Source organism: Pagrus major, chromosome 21 (genome assembly GCF_040436345.1).
Source record: "Pagrus major chromosome 21, Pma_NU_1.0".
NCBI lineage: Eukaryota > Metazoa > Chordata > Actinopteri > Spariformes > Sparidae > Pagrus > Pagrus major.
The window spans coordinates 12,190,939-12,212,767 of NC_133235.1; the positions used below are offsets into that span (position 1 = coordinate 12,190,939).

The 21,829-nt window shown below is 39.7% G+C and overlaps 3 protein-coding genes and 1 non-coding gene across 5 annotated transcripts; 1 reads left to right on the forward strand and 3 right to left on the reverse strand.

Annotated features, from left to right (window-relative positions):
• Positions 1–830: 830 nt before the first annotated feature.
• On the reverse strand, positions 831–7,520 carry LOC141016935 (uncharacterized). Of its 2 annotated transcripts, XM_073491532.1 has the most exons (10): positions 7,485–7,520; positions 6,952–7,021; positions 6,393–6,454; positions 6,143–6,294; positions 5,847–6,007; positions 4,007–4,134; positions 3,679–3,823; positions 3,231–3,333; positions 2,561–2,642; positions 831–2,264 (listed from the first exon to the last, which is right to left on the reverse strand). In XM_073491532.1, exons 2-10 carry the CDS (start codon positions 7,016–7,018, stop codon positions 2,205–2,207), a joined length of 960 nt encoding a protein of 319 aa, XP_073347633.1. In that variant the 5' UTR covers positions 7,019–7,021; positions 7,485–7,520; the 3' UTR covers positions 831–2,204. The 2 variants fall into 2 exon arrangements, with proteins under 2 accessions (XP_073347633.1, XP_073347632.1); XM_073491531.1 differs by lacking the exon at positions 7,485–7,520 and having other exon boundaries at positions 6,952–7,109.
• Positions 7,521–9,473: 1,953 nt separating this feature from the next.
• trnae-cuc (transfer RNA glutamic acid (anticodon CUC)) lies at positions 9,474–9,545 on the reverse strand. Its single transcript has one exon. It is a non-coding gene; the product is annotated as a tRNA-Glu (tRNA).
• A 234-nt stretch (positions 9,546–9,779) lies between these two features.
• LOC141016934 (caspase-8-like) lies at positions 9,780–12,181 on the forward strand. The gene is made up of 6 exons (XM_073491530.1): positions 9,780–9,861; positions 10,035–10,381; positions 10,517–10,548; positions 10,953–11,058; positions 11,158–11,704; positions 11,861–12,181. Exons 2-6 carry the CDS (start codon positions 10,042–10,044, stop codon positions 12,000–12,002), a joined length of 1,167 nt encoding a protein of 388 aa, XP_073347631.1. The 5' UTR covers positions 9,780–9,861; positions 10,035–10,041; the 3' UTR covers positions 12,003–12,181.
• An 840-nt stretch (positions 12,182–13,021) lies between these two features.
• On the reverse strand, positions 13,022–21,587 carry LOC141016765 (Y+L amino acid transporter 2-like). Its single transcript, XM_073491305.1, has 10 exons — positions 21,511–21,587; positions 20,832–21,361; positions 19,198–19,323; positions 18,964–19,108; positions 17,567–17,690; positions 17,250–17,353; positions 17,061–17,157; positions 16,766–16,915; positions 15,142–15,325; positions 13,022–14,973 (listed from the first exon to the last, which is right to left on the reverse strand). Exons 1-10 carry the CDS (start codon positions 21,552–21,554, stop codon positions 14,879–14,881), a joined length of 1,599 nt encoding a protein of 532 aa, XP_073347406.1. The 5' UTR covers positions 21,555–21,587; the 3' UTR covers positions 13,022–14,878.
• Positions 21,588–21,829: the final 242 nt, after the last annotated feature.

Below are 21,829 nucleotides of genomic sequence, written 5' to 3' on the forward strand. Positions count from 1 at the left end.
ATGGAATATTTTTACATTTTGCACCTTTAGCGGCATTATATTTAGCTGATCTGGTTTAGTGCATGCTTACTCACCAACATAGCTTACTGTGCCTTCGTTTAAAGTTATAACTGTGCTTTCCTGCTTTGACAAGTCAAAACATCTTCTGTGAAAAAGGGTCTACAAGCCCCGACATCACATTGATCCTCTGATGGTGTGGTCACTTTGGGTCTGCCTGATCGTGCTTTGGATACAACTGATCCAGTTTCTGTAAAGCCCCCTCAGAAACCTTTAGTGTAGTCATGATATGACGCTGAGAAAGCCCCTCTTTGTTTGAAATAACAATGTGACCACTGACATTTAAAGGCGCAGCCATCTTGATACTGGCAGCAAGTGAACAAGCCTCTGATGATGAGTGTCATCTTAATTCACGCTTCAATGGAAGAGGTACAATTCTAGACAAATTACCTCAAACTTTGGTAACTTTGGTTTATGTACAAATATTAAAGAATAAAAAAAACAAAAACATTAAAGACTTTTGGGCTTCACTGTATTCATAGAGCACTTCTAAGAAAACAGTCTATATACATTCGCGAAAATCTCTTCTATAGTACAGACCAAGTCTGATTACTACATGTCCAGTGAGATGGAAGATTTTCTTAGATCTGAGTGTAAACCTTTTCAGGAATTATTCAGCATTTTAGAATATAATATAAGATGAGATGATTGATTCCACTGTCATATCTGTAAATTACATATAAGGCTACAACCAGCAACCGTCTTCAAGTGTGCTTATTGACCACAATCTATGAATGATGCCTGGATAAATTAATTATTTTCAAATGAGCAGGTGATTTATTACTCAACTTTATTTCACACGCAAAAATGTATAAATATTTTGTAGAAGCACTAGATCATATATAGATCTACATTTCAAGACTTCAAGCTAACCAGTTAGCTCAGGCAGCGCAAGTATATTTCATCAAAACAGCAACAAACATGTCCTTGTTTCAATAAACAACCGAAAACAAAACATGATCTAACAGAGCAAAATTATCATATATCCGCAGCTTGTTTTGCTGCGATCATTTTACATGTGCATAAATGTATTAAAGGTGCAATATGTGAGAATTTTTGGCCAAATTCATACTTCACACTACGAAGTAACTACTAACTGCTGCTAACTGTAGCTATCGTTAGCTAGTTAGCTCAGTTAGTCATGCAACTAGCGGTTTGGGCTGGGTGCTATGGGACAAGGGTATTCTAAAGCTGTGTCCAAATTCAGGGGCTGCATCCTTCGAAGGGCGCATTTGAAGGCCAATTACGTCACAACGCTGCGCGAAGGCTGTCCAAATTCGAAGGCTACTTCAAATGCAGCCTTCTTTTCCCTCTTTTCAGAGGACGCACTGCTACTATCCTTCGCGGCCTCCCATATCCCAAGATCCTTTGCATGCCGCTGCTCAGTCCCGGTAAATCAAGAAAAATGGCGACATCAAGTGGCGCAGACTTGACATTTAAATGTAAGTATTGAGTTTATACTCGGTTTTTACTCATTTGAACATCCAACGCCAGATATGTTAAACATCAGTGGACTTGGAAAACCTCAAAATTTTAACTTTGAGTTAAAATACGTGACGCTGGTAATGCATTAGCATACTGCATAAATTAGCATTATGCCGTTGGAAGTAAAGCCTTAAAAGTCTTCACTTTCAAAATGTTAGATGTTCAGAAAACCATAAAATCCATTAAATCAAACATTTCAGTCAACTTTCGTTGGTCATCTCTTCAACACAATACATAACTACCTAACTAACACATCAAAATGCTATTTTTCTCACGGGTGTGAATGTTTTTTCATGTTGTTTGAGCCGTAACCAAAGGTAATTTTCTGTCACTATGTGATGGATAATTAAGTCTCTTGAGTCTTGAATCTTGATTTCTTTTTAAATTTTAGTTTCCAACAACAATTCTAACATTTTGCCCCTTTAAAATGTACGAAAACTTAAAAGACCACACAAATGCACACCTTCATACACTCTGCATGTATTCAACACTTTTATACAAGTTGCTATATAAATAAAGTTATTATTATCATTAGTTGCTGAATTGTAATGTATGAAAATGCAGAGTTAGAGCTGACCTCAGGCTTTGTTTTTGTTTTGTTTTTAGATTTGAATATGTCCTTTCCATATTGCTTTCAAGAACTCTTTTTAGGGTGTTTCCTCTTAATCCTCCACCTCTGTGATCTCCTCCATAGGCTCAGCTGACGGGGCAGGAAGGAAGATCTGAAAATATAAAACACAGACATGCAAAAAATTACATTTTACCATTCATTTTATTTCATTTGATCTATATGAAGGACTTTGTACTTTGTTTTGAAAAGTGCTCTATAGATAAAGTTCATTATAATAACTGAATTATGTTTGTTGTTGGGTGAGTGATAAATTAAGTGCTGTGGGTGTCTCTCTCCCTCTCTCTCTCTCTCTCTCTCTCTCTGTGTGTGTGTGTGTGTGTGTGTGTGTGTGTGTGTGTGTGTGTGTTTGTGTGTGTGTGTTTGTGTGCAGTATGGGCTTGTACTTACGTTGAATGTGTCATTTTTTTCCAGGAAATGTATGTACTTAGGCGGGGGGCGAGGAATTGGAGGAAACAAGACCTTAGACACCCTGAAAAACACACACACACACACACACACACACACACACACACACACACACACACACACACACACACAATCTGTAACTCATTCTGTTCCCATTTCCACTGGATAAAATAATCATTTTGATATGTATTTTTTTCAAAACAAACAGTTGACCACAAAGTGAAACCGAAAAAGAAAGAAGAAATAAAGGTGCATCCTTTCTTTATCTTCCTCTGCATCTTCTCTCATTTAGAGCTTTTCCTGTTTGGCTATTTTAGAACTCACACGGGGGAGTTTCTGTCTTCACCTTAAGGAAGTTTAAGGTTAATGCGGTGGTTTTTCAGAGAAAAGACACTGCCGCCACCCAAACACTCCTCTCACTTCTCCTTTCTGCATTCTGTTTTCTAACTTCACTTTAGTGCTTCTGCCGAGAGTTTATGTTTTCAGATTCAGGTTTTCCATCATCTCACAGAGGCGCATAGAAAAATAGAGCACGTGTGAAAAACGGTAGCAAGTCTGTGAGGAGTTGTGTAGATGAATGGGCGCGTGTGAGAGTGTGTGAGTCACGTGTCAGTAAACAGGTGAGTCATTCAGTCAGAGACAGAAACAGTACCTCTGATAGCGCACCAACAACAGCACAGCCAGGAGGATCATGGGTATTCCAAGTGAGATTGAGACGATCACGAGGATGTTGAGTTTGTTTGATGGTTCTATCACTAAAACAGACACACACATAAAGATGATGATTATTGTAGTGAGGTTATTGCATTCAAGGAAGAGAAAATTGTGTATTCCGGCTTCCAGACATCAACCAGTCAATGGAAGAAGATGATTCAACTCTGATTCCTGCAAATGCAAATTCAATTTAATCTAAATTGCAAATGTTACGTTTTACACAGCATCCCAACTATTTTGAAATCAGGGCTGTGTAAAGTCTATGTGGACTCCTGGTAGATTAGCTACTGAGCTAAAAGAGATCTGAATAAAATCAAAATCAAATCTTAAGTCACCAGCTTTTGGTTAAACCACTTTTCAAGATGACTTTAACAAACAGCACTCACTGACAACTTGACTCCATTCACTCCATTCATGGTTGTCTTCGCAATCTGGCAGCATCCTTGTCCTCATCCTCACTCTATAGGTGCGGCTGGGATCTGCATTTTGCTCTGTATAAGACAGCTTGGATTTGATGTTTTTGGGTATTTCCTGTTTTTAAAAGATAAAGATTTAGGATAAACACTCAGCAGGTTTACCTCATTTACAAATCATTTTTTAGCTGATCAGGTCTGACTGTGGGAACATGTGTTTCCATGATTTATTCCTTCATTATTGTTAATAGTTTGTCTTGTTTATGTGCATCAGAAAATAACACATAAAGACATACTGTACCTGGTCACCCAAGTCCAGCTGGTATTCAAAGCAGTCAGTGTGGACATCACTGGGGGGCGCAGCCCATGTCACCAACAGGTCTCCATCTTTGACTGACGCAGAGATGTTGGCGGGTGGAGGCAGGATCGCTGTGGCACACAAAACCACAAAATGAGTCAAATAACTGATTCATTCATGAACAATTCATTTAGAAGGTCTGCTAAGGGCTCTATGGTTGACAAGGTTGGTCCACTGCTTCCTGCCCATTTTGCAGTTAGCAGTTGCTTGGACTGTTTGGTAGTATAAGCTGGAATTGGTAGCTTCCCCCTGTTCTGCTATTTCTGGTGTTGGTAGCAGAATAGTAGGATCCTGCCCTCTCTGTGTTTTTCAAGCACACAGGACCACCTCTTAATGGAGTTTTCTATCCTGATTGGATAAAGTGGGCAAGAAAATGTATTTTCTCTCCATAAGCAGGTGGAGGAGAGACATGGGTTACTGACCAAACACTCTTTAACAGTGATAACTGTTGGAAGACAGAGCCATTTAACACTTATTTAAATAAGAAAATAACGTAGCTACTTCAACAAGCACAAATTCACAATAATTGTGACTGTATACGCACAGATATCCACCTGTTGATGCAGTCACATGCACTCAACTTCAGAAAACTCGGCAGATGGTGTGTGTGTTATATTACGTGACTTAGTTTAGACGTAATGTGACTTTTTGTTTCCCACTGACACACACCCATTTATGCTTTGGCTACATTAAACTCGTAACATATGCGGACCATTCACGGAGTTAAAGTGCAGCAGAGTGCATTTCTTTAGTGGCTACACCGACAGCAAATGCGCAGCGTAGAGTTGCGTGGGCAACAAGCAAAACAAGATGGTGTGCTTTCCTTTTCAGGATTGTGTCTTCAGAAACGCTGTGAAACATCAACTTTTCACTGAGTTTGTGTAATATGAGTACGCTAACATCTACAAACTACAGTAAGGTACTAAGTTACCACAAGCTGCTAGTTAGATGCAGACAAGGTGATCAAGACCCGAAGGGGAAGCTGCTATTTCATCTCTTTTGTCAGCTATATCAAAATAAGCAGGTGTCAGGAAACAGTTCATAATAATAATAGAAACACTAAAAACCACACTGCCAGTGAGAGCCCTTTCCTGTACAATTTAATTTATCAAACTATGTCTGTATTGAAGGGCTGCACATGCCTGTTCATTTCATTTTACATATGTGAAGCACTTTGTACTTTGTTTCAATAAGTACTTTTTGTGTTAGGCCCCTCCCATTACTATGCCCCCTTTTAGCCGCTCGGCATGAACACAAACACACACCTTTAGACACACACAAACTTGACCTTTATGCCAAAATTCAGTCAGCAAATAGATAGAATCAAAATAAAGTGCTGCCTAGTGCATTGTTCAAATGGTGGATGCCAGTGATTATCATTTGCGAATACTCAAAGGGGCACTATTTAGTTTTGGAGAAGAAATTCAAACTCAATATTTACAGTATTAATGAGGTCATAGTACAAACTCAGAAATATTTATCTTTTCCATAACTGAATAAACAAGCTGTTCTCAGAGGAAAATAAGGTCCCAGAACACTGTTTGAAGCAAGAAAGGTGGCAGGGTCCGCCACATATAAACAAAGTAAAACAGTAATTGGTTTGTCTTTTAAGGTTTGTTTTGTTAGTCAGTCATGAAAACAAAGAGAGTTTGTTCAGACATTAAAAAAAAGTCAGTCAAAGAAGGTGCTGACACTGTGATTAAAATTTCTTCTGTAAAACGACATAGTGCACCTTCAACAACAGCAACGTACTTTCTTTTTTTTTTATATCTGAGAGTATTACCATGCAGGCTGATTTCATATGTGTAGGTGTAGACTGCCCAGTTGTTGTGCAGACTTATGTTGAATTGAAGGATCAACAAGTCCTCAGGCTCAGGCAGGTGAAAAGACTTTGATCCGACTCTTCCCTCGGACGACTCAATCTCCATTTCGTTGGGACAAACACTGTATGATTAGACAGAGATACATGCTCAAAGCATTTCATACATTTGATCTTACTTGTAGTGTAAATATGCATTCATATTTCTAAATGTTCATTAAAGCTATGCTATTTGGGTGGTGTGTTATGTTAAAAAATACCTGATGGAGATAAAGAGCTCAGTATCCTTCTGCAAAGTGGGGAATGACCAGGAGCAGTTGACTATATTTGTCAGGTAAAGGTAGCAGGGAAAGTTCTTCGGATCACTCAAAACAGCCCACTCTTCATCAGGCTCCTGCTCTGTAGACTGAAGCTGAAGGAGTTTAACGAACAAGAAGAACAGGATAAAGACAGTGAAAAAAAAAAAAGGTTTTACTGCGAATGTGTGGACTTTGGAAGCTAAAGTAATACTTTGATTCCCGCATCACCCTCAAACGTTGACAGACAGACATCTGGAGTGAGGGCCTCTGTCTCTGTCAAAAGAAAACGTGTCCAGAGTTAAAGCACGAGGGAAAACAAACTTTGAGAATGTACGCGCAGTGAAGTACAATGCAAGTCCATCAAAACTTGAACATGTTGTGCAGTGCACCATGCTTAATTCATCAACGTTTTTGGGTATTTTGCTTTAATAGGGTGGTGTCAGAAGCTGGTTTCCTTCCATACTGTATGCAAGGAAACCAGCAACTAACTGCGATACCGCCCTGATTAAAGCAAGATAGGCAAAAAGTGTTTGACGCATTAAACATGGTGTACACAATTAACTGGGGCTGGCTTGTCCAGTTGGAGACAAAACTGTGTCCCCAACTGGGAAAAGGTTTATTTGTGATTCTGGGGTGAGGGTTAGCCGAGTAGTGGTTAGGGTTTCGGGTCTGTGTAGTCCCCAAATGATACATGAATCAATGTGTGTGTGGCTGTGTGTGGCTGTGTGTGTGTGGCTGTGTGTGTGTGGCTGTGTGTGTTATTTACCCACCACTTTGTGATGCCCATAAAACCAGCAAACTGAACCAAAGTACTGAATGAACGGAAGACGACATCATAGCCTAGAGGTTTTATACACACACAGAGAAACATTCATGCATATACACACACAAAAGAGGCTTACTAATTTCCTTGGTATTCATACTTCCCCTTTTGAACTGCCTACATGTAGAGCCTGACAGTTACTAAGACATATCAATGGGTACATAATCAAATACAAACAGCTCTCCTCATACAAATTCAATATCATTCTCCTCTATGTTACATTTAATTGTTTGTTTTAACAACATACATACATCTTTCCACGCTTACAAAGGTTTTGCCTTTTTTTTAACGTTTAAAGGAAGAATACGTGCCTTGCTTTGTTTACACACTCAGCTGTAGTACTCAAAAATGATAAATGGATATAGCCATGATTAAATCTTATAGGTTTCAGCTTTCTTATGAATACATTCGATTACAAAGTCCTCCTACAGTATATATTGTAATACTGTCATTGTAAATAGCATTAAGAAGAAGCAGTACCTTCCGTTGTCCCTCCACTCAGTCACTTCTCAGAGTGCCCTCCTCTCTGACAGAAGAGAATGAAACATTTCTGGGGAAGGAAGAAGCATGACGTCACATACTGTACAGAGCTTCAGGAAACCAAGGGTTTCTTCCTCTTCCCTATTTAGTATTATACACTGCAAGATCAAAAGATATTTAACACCCTGTGCTCAGCTTTTCTGTTGACATCCAAAGCAATGTGTTGATGGTAAATACAGTAAAAAAAAAAGTAAAGGTACAGGTAAAAGACTGAATCATTAACATGACTAACTTTTTTAGAATCAGTACCATTTTAAGTTGGGCTATTTAAATATTTAACTTATTGGTATTTTTTTTATTATCAAAACTGGCAGCTTGTAAATTAATTGGTAACTTTTTTTGAATGTTACCATATCTTAAACTTTTGAACACAATTTGTAACTTTAGAGCATTGGGCTGTCACTATTTTCTGTAAGTTTTTAAAGAAAATTGGTAGCTTTTTTAAAAAGGTTACAGACTGTTGGTTTTGTTCCTGTAGGTTTTTCAAAGCATTTAGACATGTATATCAGTAAATTACATTTACAGATAATATAATTCAACAAAATATTTCAAAATCCACGCAGTTAAACAACTTTTGAGACTTTCTATTTGGTATGTGGTCGAAATGTTTCTGTGTGATGGGGGGCCGTGTTATCAGTGACCGCTGTATTTCTAAAATCTTGCCTACTGTTGAACTGAATACATTGTACTTACTGTATATTGTAATCTAAAATGTATTTATGCTTTGGGGATATTTCTCTGAAGGATGAATAAATAATGATCAGAGGAATGACCTGGTGAGAGTCTTAACATTTCCACAAACACCTACAACTTCTATTTAAAGACCTGCTAATTGGTATGTCAGAAACATAATGTGGCTTTTGTCATTAGTGCTTTATCAAAATTGAACAGTTTTATGTAAAACATGGGCAGTGCTTGTATCAGTTATTACCAGGACTAACTTGATTAATCAAGATCTTTCTCCATTCATTGACAACAGCTGTGGGTCAAACCCAGTAAAATGTAGAATGATGTAGAATCAGCTCAGGCCCTTAGGGAGGGTCTGCAGCCCAACAGTGATAAATACCATACCACATATTTTAATTCTGTGTGTAGGTGCAGTTCCAAGAATTATCATGATTAAGTGTCTGGTGTTCAGTGGTTTACTAGTTTGAGGAAGTAAAGTACATGGTGGTTTTCCATAGACCCATGACTGGACAGTTGAATGGTTTTGTTAAAGTTAAAGTGGTTTTAACAAATGCACTCCTGAGGTGTAAGTAGTTCCATTTAAGGTGATTTAATGACAGGATTCACATGGTATGCCTTAACAAAACAGAAGTTCAATAGAAGAGCGTCGCAGAGCAGGACCTGTTGGCATCTCTGCAAAGTGGGATAATAGAGACAAATTGTTCCTTTAGGGATTGACAGACTAACACATGCATTGGATGCAGTAAATGTATAGTAAGTATGTATGTAAATGTATAATATTTCAGTAAGTACATCCTGCTAACACAAATGTAGCCTGATACAGTCGTGCTGCAATAAATCATATAGGTAAGCCTTTATATCAACAAGGTGCTAGGCAAACGGACTAACCTCTAACAGAGACACCAGTTCAAGTTGAATTAACTGGGAACTGAGTGTTTACAATGTATATTAATTCTGTAATAGATCCAGTTTATCATATGTTCAAGTGGGGTCAATCAACGTTAGATTATTTTCTGTGTAATTTACCATGGAAACAGGGAAATAGATAAACAATAATTAACGAACAATGAAAAAAATGACAACAAAATAAATAAAAAACAAAATTCTACGAATTGATTGTTGTTCATAAAGGTGGACAATTGCAACAAGTGGTGTGCTACACATAGCTCGGGTAGACAATTGTGTATCTGCTTCTGGTTTATGTCTGGTACAGAGAAAAAACCTATTTAAAGACAAAAGTAGTTCCCTGACCGGGAATCGAACCCGGGCCGCGGCGGTGAGAGCGCCGAATCCTAACCACTAGACCACCAGGGAAGGCTGTCAACATGTGTAGAGAAAATAAATTCGTATGTACTATTTTTATTATATTGGGATCTGTACACACATACTACCTTGTCACTCCCGTTGTGAACCAAAGTTAATTACCAAACTATACTTCCCTACAAAGCACACACCTCACAAATGCTCATTACTACCCACCTTTGTGGCGGCAACAACAGACAGGAGCCGTGGCTGTTTTGTACCGCGCTGCTTCCTCGTCAGCTTCAACACGGAAGCAGCTTGTTATTGCTGAGAGGAGTCTGAGTGTGTTACAGTTCACCGAAAGTACAACTTGAAGGAAAGACTGACGGTAAATTACCAAAGCTTTACTTAATTCCCGCTGTTATTCTTACAGCTGTGTGTGCCAGGTAGTGGCTCTCGAGTGTTAAGCAATGCTACTACAGTGTGTAACAAGAAACCTTTACAGTCTGACTTCATAAACCAACAACTTTCTCCTCCTGTCTTCCTGTGTCTCTGTGTTAGATTCAGCATGGAGGCCGGAGACCAAATTAGAGGGAATAAAACGGCCATTCTGGAGATTTTGAGTACAGACTACAGTCTAATCCTCAACAAGGTGGATGAGAAGAAGCTGATAACCACACGGGAGTACAACAACCTCAAAAGCGTCAACAGAGAAAATGAAGAGGGGCACGTCGTGAGGCTTGTGGATAAGATAATGGGTAAAGGAGAAGACACCTGCAAGAAGTTCCTGGACCTCCTGCAAACTGATGAGGAAATTAAAGGCACTTACCCTGAGCTGAAGAAGTTACAGTGGACCAACACCAGCCTTTTACCTAAACCAGTCCAAGCCTCTTCAGCTGAACACAGCGGTATGTTAACATAAATCATGTTGGTATAGAGATGACTGTGTCAGGTATAAGTCATCTACCAGCCTTCTGTCTGCTTCACATGATGTTGAGTTTCATGTTTGGAGGTGTCATGCTGTTTCGCTCTGATTTCCTCAGATGGTCCGTCACAAGAGAGGAGACGTAAGGAAGTGAGGCCTTTAATCAATATTCAAACAAATCATTACATTATTTTAGTTTTGCTTTGTTAGAGAGACACAAGAATTATCGTCACAGATAATTACAAGACAAGTGTTCACCTCAAAGCCTTCAGACATTGTGTTTGAGGGGGACCACAAGTGTCATGGAACTAATAATAAAGCATGTCACATATTAATAACTAATTGTGAAATTAACTCTTGTGCCCTCCTCAAATTTACTACCCTCTGGAGACCTTTGTGGCAAAAATGTACACGCACAAAGAAACTGCTCTTAAATCATCATACATCAATATTGTAATATTGAATAACATTTACAACTAGTGAAGAAACATCTTGAAATACAACTCCAGTTACTTCATTATGTGTTTGTGTCCGACTGTTTCCGTTGTCTTTAGGATGAGCAGTACCAGCTGAACAGCCAGCCCACTGGCCTCTGCGTGATCATAAACAACGAGAACTTCACGTATATGAAACAAAGATGTGGAACCGACAAAGATGCTCGTATGTCAGAGTAGACAGATTCACAGGTTTTTTACTAATGTCTTATTTTTTTGGTGATTGAAGCTTAACTACATTTTTTTTAAATGAAATTTCCTGCAGAACATCTGGGGGAGGTGTTCAGCCGGCTGGACTTCAGAGTGCTGATGTGTAAAGACCAAACCATGGATCAGATGGATCGGGCACTGAAGTGCTTTGCTTCTCTCAGCGACCTCTCTCAGCTGCAGGAGTTCAGTGTTCAGGAGTGGTCCGGCAATGGATTCACTGATCTTCAGGAGGCTCCTAAACATGGCGACGCCTTCATCTGCTGTATTTTGAGTCATGGAGCGAGCGGTTCGGTCAGTGGGATTGATGGGAAGCTCCTCTCCATTAAACACATAACTGGAACCTTCAAGGCGACCAACCAGTCAGCCCTCACTGGCAAGCCCAAAGTGTTCCTGATCCAGGCCTGCCAGGGAAACCAGGAACACAAGGGAGTGTTATTGAAAGATCTGCAGGCTGATGGTTCCCATTCAGAATGCATTCCTGAGGCAGCCGATATTCTGCTTGCCAGAGCAACTGTTGACGACTGTGTCGCATATAGAGACCCAACATCGGGGAGCTGGTTCATCCAATCTGTGTGTCAGCAGCTAGAGGAGGGCTGTCTGAGGTAAATATATAACTCAAAATTAAGTTGAAGTTCAGTAATGTCCACAATATTTAGTATTTTGTAGATCTGATGATTTGAACCTTATCATGCAGTCTAACTGTAAACGTCACTGAAAAGGGATATTGATGTGTTTTTCAAAACTGTTTGTGGTTTTAGTGGTGACGACATGAAAGACATCCTCCTACGTGTGAACAACGACGTGAGCCAGAAAGAGGCGGGCGTTCAACCTGGAACAGCAAAGCAGATGCCTGAAGTTACCTTCACCCTGAGAAAGAGACTTGTGTTGACACCACATTAGAATTGAGGCTCACCACAAAGCATGTAAAAACAGTATAGTTAATGTCTTAATTAAGGATGTATTATCATCTCTCTTTTTTATCATTTTAAATCTTTTATATTTCCAAGTCATCACAATGAATCACTATCTTTTATATTGTCACAGATTTATGTTTCAGAATAAATCTGTGTTTTGACTTTGAATGTGTTTGGATTTTTTTGTGTGTCCCCATGTGTTTCATGGGGGAAACATTTTATCGCCCTCTTAGTCTTAAAGGACTCTGAGTGGAACAGTGATATTTGTCTGATGTGGTTTTTAGACAAAAACATATAATTACCATAGTAAAATGACCCTCATTAAAAACTCTTGGTCCTGCTTTGTCAAACCATCAGTCCAAAACCTAAAGACTCTTCATTTACTATCATAAATGACAAGAAGAACAGCAGCAAAACATTTACATTCAAGAAGCTGGAAACAGCAAATATTTGAGATTTTAGCATTTGACAGCCAGCACTGCTGATTTCTTCAATAATGTGCTCTCTCTAAACTGAGAGTTCATTCTGTACTGTTACACAGATGTTCCTCTAAACACAGCAGCACTCTGCAGATGTTCTTGTACTGCTGCATCTAGGGATGCTACAAAATCCACCAGTCCTCTGAAAACACTCAGGATTTTCTGAAGTTTCATCATGGCCACGCAGAGCTAGCCTTAAATGAAGGTCTATATGATTCTTCATGTGGGACAGGTGGGGCGGCCCCTAGTGATGAGCCGCCACTGGTTTTCACCCTAGTCTGTTTCTGGTTGGTTTGTTGGTTTGTGAGCAGGATTACACAAAAACTACCAAAACAGATTTCGACGAAACTTGGATGGAGGATGGGTCTTGGTCCAGAATAGACCCCCTTAACTTTTGGTGTAAATGCGGATAAAGGGAGGGATCTAGGGATTTTTTTTCACACTTTCTTTGACCCACAAAATAATGAAGAACAGGGTGTTTAGAGCATATACACTCATACAATGTGTTATTGCGATGTGATTCCTGGTGGAGATGTTTTAATAAGTAATGGCAGGAGACAGAAAATCAGCAATAATTAAGGAGCATAATTTATCCTTTAAGTGTTTAAAGTTCAAAGTGCTTCCATTACTGAATTTGATGAGTTTTGCACTGAAGCATAAAGTCATACTGATTTCAAACAGATTCACATTAATTGAAAAAATTGAGGGGAAAGTTTTACCTTTAATTAAACCTCATTTTTTTTCTAAATATGAGGCACAAAAATCACAAACAGTTTATGCTACATCTTACAGGTGGTACCACATATTCACATAAAATAAAATAAAATAAAGGTGGTACCAAATACACTGGTACACTCATTTGGCAGTAAGTAACAGCAGCAGCGTGATGTACACCTCCTCCTGTCACTATCCTGTGTTCGGCTCAGGTTGGCACATGTAAGACCAGGAAGACAATAATAAAAACAGCTCCACCTGGTGGAGAAGCTGCAGCCTGCTGGAGGGAAAGGAGTTTGTGAGTGACTTACAACCAATGATGGAATGTAACCAAGTATATTTACTCAAGTACCATACTTAAATGCAATTTTGAGGAACTTGCCCTTTACTTCAGTATTTCCAGTTTCTGCTACATTGTACTTCCTCTCCACTTCATTCTGGAGCTAAATATTGTACTTTTTACTCCACTACATTTATTCAGCAACTTTAGTTTCTAGTTACTTTGCAGATTGCAAACTGTACCAGAGCCAAAGTATACAGTATACATGTAAATATAAGTAAAATTTACTTTTAGTTGTAATTTTGATACTTTTGATACTTTGACTTTATTTCACTTTTACTGAAGTAATACACAGCATCTTTACTTGTACTCAGTTATGACTTTCAGGTACTTTTTACTGAAATATCAAATAACGGTGCATTAGTCACATAATTCAGTGTAACTTCAGTGGTTTGAGGCAGGTTTTGGTGCAAAACTTGAAATGGTCAAAATATGTTCTTACCAAACAGCAGCACCACCTACTGTGATTATGAGGTTATATTTATGAAACAAAATGTGTTAAGTTATTCAAATCAACCACTTAAAGTGACGAATGATAGCACTTAAATAAGGCATTTAACTGCTGCACAGAAATCCACAGCCACATTTGCAAAATTTTCCACTTATATACAGTATGTAATCAAGCTGTAAACTTACCCCTGGATAAATTAGACATACTTCTGCGAAATGACGACGATCAGATGATCACATTTCAGCCACATAATAGTTAGGTTTAATACATTTTATTTATTAAATGTTTCCGTCTTTACATTGAACAAATAGACATGATAGAGTAAACAAAAATGAAACAAACTGAAAAAGAAAAAGTGAAAAAGTGCTCATATGCACGTCTGTCCATGTGATGAATGAAATGTCCACCAGTGGGTTGAGGTCAGAAGTCCACGGAGCCAGGACCAGGTGAGGTCGAGTGAGACCTCAGTGTTGTGTGATTATTGAAAACAAGTTCAGACTTAAAGTGATCAGCTTTCATCTTAACACAAGTCTAAAAAATATAACGTGAGCTATGTGGGTTTTTTTTAATTATATCCTCATAGAAGACATTCATTGATCCTTGTAGAAAAGTACATCACATTTTGAGAAGAAAGCAACAGTTTGCAGTTTCCCACGTGGCCTGCTCCTTCCTGGTGAGTCATTTGAGATGTCCGGCCTTTTTTTAACCTGACCCGGCAGTGGTAATTCTCACAAACGTTGTGAGACAGCGCCTCGCCACTCTGTCCATGAAGGGTCTCGTTTTTCAGCGTTCGAGGAAAACATGAACGTCAACATGTGGACAAGAGCAAGGCCTCCGGCAGAAAGCTGACTGCTGAAACGATGGGGATCGTCTGCAGCTCACTGCGTCTTACCGCCGGCTTGTGTTTCTGTCTCGGTGTCAAATTCAGTCAGGCAGCAGTAGAGCAGCTTCTGGATGAATCTGGTGGCAAAGACTGGATGAGGAGAAGACAGGAGAGGATGAGCGAGGGACGGGAAAAGACAGATTGATGCTCTATGTTGAAGTCACTTCCTCTTAAGACAGTAATAAACTGATATGCATTTCCCTAAATAAAATGAAAACACACGTCCTCCTGGACTCAAACAGTAATTTTTGAACTTACCGTTTAACTTGCGGATGAATTTGGGCCTCCTCTCCTCAGGCAGGTAAATGGCCACATAATAGACCGGCACCCCCGACAGTGCAATGCCAATTCCTATGAGAGAGTTGATGGTGTCTCCATACAGAGGCACGATGACTAGGAACAGGCTGCACAGACAGTAGATGAAGGGGAAGAACAAGGTCAACTGTGGAGAGAAAGACACAAGTCTGGTTAGTTTAAGTGTCCACAGAGACAGTTTAAGCCAATTTGTGAACTGGAAAACACGCCACTCCAAATATGAGTTAAAAACAAACACACAGTGAATACAAGAAAGAAGAAGCAATGAATACAAAGTGTTTCTCATTTGTAATAAAACAATTCCCATTCACCTCACTGAAATGCTACTTTCTAGGTGATTGTGTCTTACGTCAAGTGATTTTTTTCTTTTTTCATTTCGCACAAAAAGGTCACTGAGGTCAGGCTTTTGAAGAGGATGAAGAAAAAGCTTCCTCCTGTCAGGCATCAGGATGTTGACCGCTGACCTTTTATTGTTTGATTTGCCTTAGAGGCTGTGACATATGTACATTGTTACACAGGAAACATTTAGGAGGGGGGAATTTGAAAAGTTGTGTGTTTCAACTTTAAAGGCCATATCAGGAACATTTTTTATGTAGACAAATCATAAAACATTTTTGAAAAAGGTAACACATGTACAGAGCTTGTACTATATATATATATATCTCTTCTGTTAAAAACATTATTATGATTGTGAATTAATAACTTTACAATATTTGTCGGGTCCAAAATGATTGTTTTGTTTATCTCTGTAAGAATTCTGACAACTTCTAACAAGGTTTGTCAGCCATGGTATAACAACGTTGGTATCACGTGGTATCTGCGTTTCGTCAGCATCAACAGTATTGGTAGTTGCCAGTTTGTGGGAAAAAAACCCTTAAAACTGTCTTATTTCTACAGTATGCAAGCAGCATTCTGCACTGCATTAGCTAGCTAGCATTAGCGACATAAATGTTAGCTGACGCACGCAACGATAGCATTTGCAATTACAACAAACTGGCAACCACTTGAGGGGCTGATGATTCGAACAACAGCTGTGTTTTGATGTGAATGCAAACTTACGGAGATGGCTGAATATTATCAATAACACCGTTAAGACTGTACTCGGTATTTTTTTCTGGGTCTTTGATATCTTAATACATATATACAGTATATATACAGTACATATATATGTATATATGTATATACACACACACACACACACACACATATATATATATTTGGTAAGGCTTTATAATATCTATATCTATCATATCATTAAAATAAACAAATATATATAACTAAAAACGGCAAATTTATAGTTAATTAAACGTTATTTAACAGTTATTTTTACTGTTAACAAGCAGTGAAATGCTCATAATAATAAATACTGTGTGGTTCATTTATAAACATTATTTGGATGAGTTGCAACTGATGTTTTTAACCTTTACAATCTATCTATCTGTCCTTCTGTCTGTCTGTCTGTCTGTCAGGACCTCAATATTTCTAAAATCCTGGCTCCGGCCCTGCATATAGAGCATTTGCATGTAATTGTATTCAGCATGAATGTGAACAGTAAAAGGAGCAGCACCTTCACAGGCCGGTATCTGTCGGGCTGAGTGATGCGCAGGTAGATGAGTCCGGCCACAGACAGACCCACATAGAACCAGTAACTGAAGCTGAAGTAGCTGATGAGCTGGAACACGTCCTCCACACACAGGAAGATCAGACCCATTAGCCCCTGCAGACACACAGCATATAAAAGACTTGCTTTATTCCATAAGATAAGGATTCATATACTTGTGTTCCTGCACATTGTTTCATTTATTACGCATTTGAGGAATCTGATGTTTAATTGGAATAAGAGTAACATAAATGGTCCTCACATTGAACAGCAGTGCAGGTATGGGTGTGTAGCGCTCCAGGTGGATCAGGCTCAGACTGTCGGGGAGGTGGCCCTCTCTGGCCCCGACGAAAAACAACCTGCACGATCAACAAAGATGGAAAGTTATTTTAAAAAATACTCATCATGACCTGAGCCTAAAGTCAGTGCCTGTTCAGTGTTTCCTGATTACCGTGAGGCAGCGATGATAGAAGCGTTGAGCCCTCCGTAGCAGGACATGGCCACCGAAACAGGGATGATCCACTTGAACGGCCCCAGGACCGCGTTCCCAAATGTCTACCGGGTCACATTAACATGGTAGATGACACTGTGTTTTCAGGAGAGCCTATCAGTGGCTCAGATCATTATGCTGTCCACATTTTACCGACAACATGCAAGCAACTTCCTTTAGTTTCTCAAGTGCAAAAGGTCTCGGGTCAACCAAGCAGAGCAGGGTTATATTTAGCAGCACAGGGAATTATCTCCCCAAGGTGGCTGTTTGTTTCTCACCACAGCAACTGCGTCACTGGCCAGCAGGGACGGCATGTCCAGAACCACATAATATGCCACGTTGGTCAACAGGTAGATGATGGTCACTATGGGCATGGAAATGGCAATGGCCAGGGGGAGATTCCTACAACAACAACAACAACAACAGCAACAGCAACAACACAGAGCGGTTTATGAATCAGTCAGTAAACATTATTGCAAAAGATCAAGGTGCAATCCAAGTCATGTGATTTTACCACCGGACTAGTTCTGTCAAATTCATCTAGATAAAACAAAAAATATGAAAATCAATAACAATTGTATCTAGCTATGCTACAACAAAAGGTAATCAGGCTCGGGATGCACCTTATTGAGTTTTTGCCACAGACAGTCGCAGACATACAATGCTTTTCAAAATGAACCCATTCACTGGGCAAAATAACAAATCTACTTTGTTTATGTGACGATACTAGTATTGTGCATTTTTTTTCTAATTTTGGCCACTTGGGGGCAACAGAAACAAGATGTAAAGACAAAAATACAAAACTTGCATTTTATTATATTCTTCTTTGTTTATGGTTAACATGTAAGCAAACAGCTGCTTATTCACACATCCACCAATTTTGGAGCATTGTAAGCATTAGTAATTATTGAAAAGTCATGTATTCAAAATCTTTTAGCTCTGTTTTTAGTCTCTACCAACTCCTGAAGAAAATATATATCAGTTTAGCTGTTAAATGCTCCACTGTGTTACAAGCTAGCTGCTCTCTGTTTGTTGTTTGACTGAAAACAGCTGCCTGCTGTGGCTGGAAAAACAGTAATGGAATATAACTAAGTACATATACTCATGTACTATAATTAAGTATAATTCTGAGGTACGCGTACTTTATGTGAGTATTTCCATGTTCTGCTACTTTATACTCCACTTCATTTATTTGATAACTTTAATTACTAGTAACTTAGTAGTAACAAAACACTGATTGCAATAATCAGAAAAAATTTGAATATTACTCAACCCATAGTATACGGTAAATATATGTATAATTTACTTTTACTTGTACTTTTGATACTTAAGAACATTTAGTATCACATACTTAAATACTTTACTATTTGGGTGGCTGTCACTATTACCAAAGTAATATTTAAACAGATATCTTTACTTTTACTCAAGTATGACTTTTGGGTACTTTATACAACACTGCTGGAAACAACGTTGATGAGAGCAGTGAGACTTGACTCACTGCAGTGAGACTACTAAAATAATAAAGCAGCGAAACCAAAACAAGGAACTGAAAGATGCTAAAAGTCCTCTGTAGAGCTGAGAGTAACTGTAGAGTCATGATGATGATGATTCTCTTTGGGTTTTACCACCACATTCCCTTTATGTTTGTATGTCTTTGTATGTACATGTGTGTTACCTCTCTGGATTCTGAATCTCCTCTGTGACGAAGTTGAGTGTATCCCAGCCGGAGTAGGAGAACAGAGCTGAGTAGAGGGCCAAGGCTAAGGCTCCGGGATCCGTCGTCGAGCCCTCAAATGGGTTGTGGAAGCTCTTTGTTTCTCCTACACAAAGACAAGTCAAAGTTTAAAGCACACAGCCTTTTTATTTGGCGTGTTTCCTCTGATGCATTCCCACTTTAATCTAATCTTACCAGAAGATATTTTTAGGATTCCTACAATAATGATGAGGCAGAGCGACATGAGTTTGGCGTAAGTGAAAATGTCCTGGACCAGAGTCCCCCACTTCACATAGGCACAGTTAATGAAGATGAGCATGCCTAGGGAAAACCAGAGGAATAAAGACAATGACATAGGTGAGATCAGACGTTGATACTTATACAAAGGCCTAATACAACTTCTACAGCTATGCTTTCTTGTTTGGTTGCATTTGCATAGCAGACATAGATGAATCATTCAGGAAACTAGCTGCCATCTCTCTGCCCGATGCCCAGGGAACAGAATCAGAAACTTGTCATGACTAATGACATTGCTGCTCTCTAACCTAAATACCACTTCTGCTAATTTAAATTCTCCACAGCACAAAGCCTGGCTGTAAACCACCGTGGTATTTTTACAGGATTGGACAGCCAGTCTAACTATAGCTGATGCCAGTTTCACATACACAGGGTTATTGAGTTTAGTACCAGGGTGCAGTGGCGGTCCTAGCTTGCATGACGCCCTGGGCGAACCTCACCTTCAGTGTCACCACATCTTTATTTCGGGTTACTGCTAGAATAAGTTTACAAGCTTTAATGCTCAAAAAAATCATCAGTTTTCTCATACTGTCCAGTGTATTCCCTGTTTCTGAAACGCTCTGTTCTAGCTTCTGTCTCTTTAAGGCCAGTCTCAAAAATACCCAGTCCTGTCTGATTGGTCAGCTCGCACATGCCTGAGCCAGCACTGCTAACAACAACAGAGCATGTTGATGAAGGTTCTCAGTCTTCCAAGTCATGGTACTTCTAAGTGCTATATCGTAGGCAACTGGACATTAAGTGCCAAACTAGCCACTGTGTCGTAGTGTGATGTCACAAAGTCACAGAATTAAAGGCGGGTGTATTGACGAGGCGTTTCAGGAGCAGTGTTTGCTGTGGGAGAAAGGAGTTTCTGTTGGCGCAGACTTTGACCTTTTCAACTTTCAAGATCTTTTACATGCACGATGACCTTGATAACACAGAGGAAGTTAGAAAAAAAAGAAATAGCATAAAAGGTCTCCTTTAATACAGCTCTGCTTCAATGTTCAGTTCAGGCTGATATCAATGAGATCTTATTTAAATGGTAACTTTGGATAACATTCATTCCTCTTTCTTGTAAATCCCTTCTGTGTGTGAAGGCTTTGAATCCTGACTCCACCACTAACAATTAAAACTATTATAGAGAGAGGTACTTACTGTCAGAGGACAACAGGGACTGATTTCATAAAAATCTTAAGGATTGCAGCTTTAAGGTTTTTTTTTTTTTCGATCTTTTTCTTCCTGCAGCAAACAAGTAAAAAAGGCTTCTTGGGGTGATAGAGGGAGGGCAAGCTGACGTCAGGGACTGGGTTAAGGCCAAAGAGGGCATCAGAGTGAAAAATTCAAACACTAGATGGCAATAAAGTCAGTTTTCCCTGCCTGCATTTTTTTTCAAACACTTGTAATTGTAGACACTTTTATGTTTGATATTGGAAAACGCAGCAAAACACAGCCTAGAGTTTACAGATTAAATAATAAAAGCAATTAAATTATTAGTCAACTTTATGCTGAACTTCATCTCACACACTCATTCAGAACAGAGGAGTGTTCCTTACAGAGGCAGGCTGCAGCAATGAGCCGGACAGAATCGTACGGCGCCTGGCAGGTGGGGTAGAAAGTCTCCACCAGGTAGTTGGCAAAGGTCAGTGAAATCACAGCCTGGCTGGCCGGCTCGATCAGGAGGATGGATGTCCACAGACGGATGAAAGCCAGGAAGCCTCCAAACGACTCCAGGATGTAGGCGTAGCTGGCTCCAGACTTGGTGATGGTGGTGCCAAGCTCCGCGTAGCACAAAGCCCCGAACACTGAGAAGATGCCTCCGACAGCCCAAATCAGCAAAGACAGCCCGTAAGAGCCGCTGAACATGAGTACACCCTTCGGTGAGACGAAGATCCCGGAGCCGATCATGTTGCCAACAATGAGGCAGATCCCATTCATGAGGGAGATTTCTCTCTTCATTTGCATTTTCTCCTGTTTGACATTATTTGGGGCCTTTAAGTCCTCGTCAGACGGAGCCCGCGAAGTTGGACATATCGTCTGTGACATGACCCCTATCTTATGCCTCAGATCTCCCATGACTCCAGTGCTGATTTGGAGATGATAGGGCAAGAATGAACATGTTATGTAGATGTAAATATGACAGGATTTTCTTAAATATACTTTAATGTCTACACACCTCCAGATTGAAATATCTTAATGGCTACCCATGATGTATTAATGGATAAGTGAACTTACTTTATTTGCAGACGATCAACAGGTATATCTGTTCCTCTGAGCATGTAGAGTCTCCGTCAGGTCAGTGCTGCTCCTCTGAATGATAGGACCACGGGTGAGATCACGTCTGAGTGAGTAGCAACAGGACGTTCGATGTTGCAATCCCTGCAGCCCAGCACAACCACAACGAGTGTTTTTCCAGCGCTGGGCGAACCGCACTCTCGAGTTCCCCCCTGAGCTATTTTCAGAGACAAGTAGACCTTGTCCCCCTCCTCGCCCCCCCTCAGGGAGCCTTCAACAGCTAAGACAGAGGGCCAAAGCTGCTTCTGGGTCAACATGC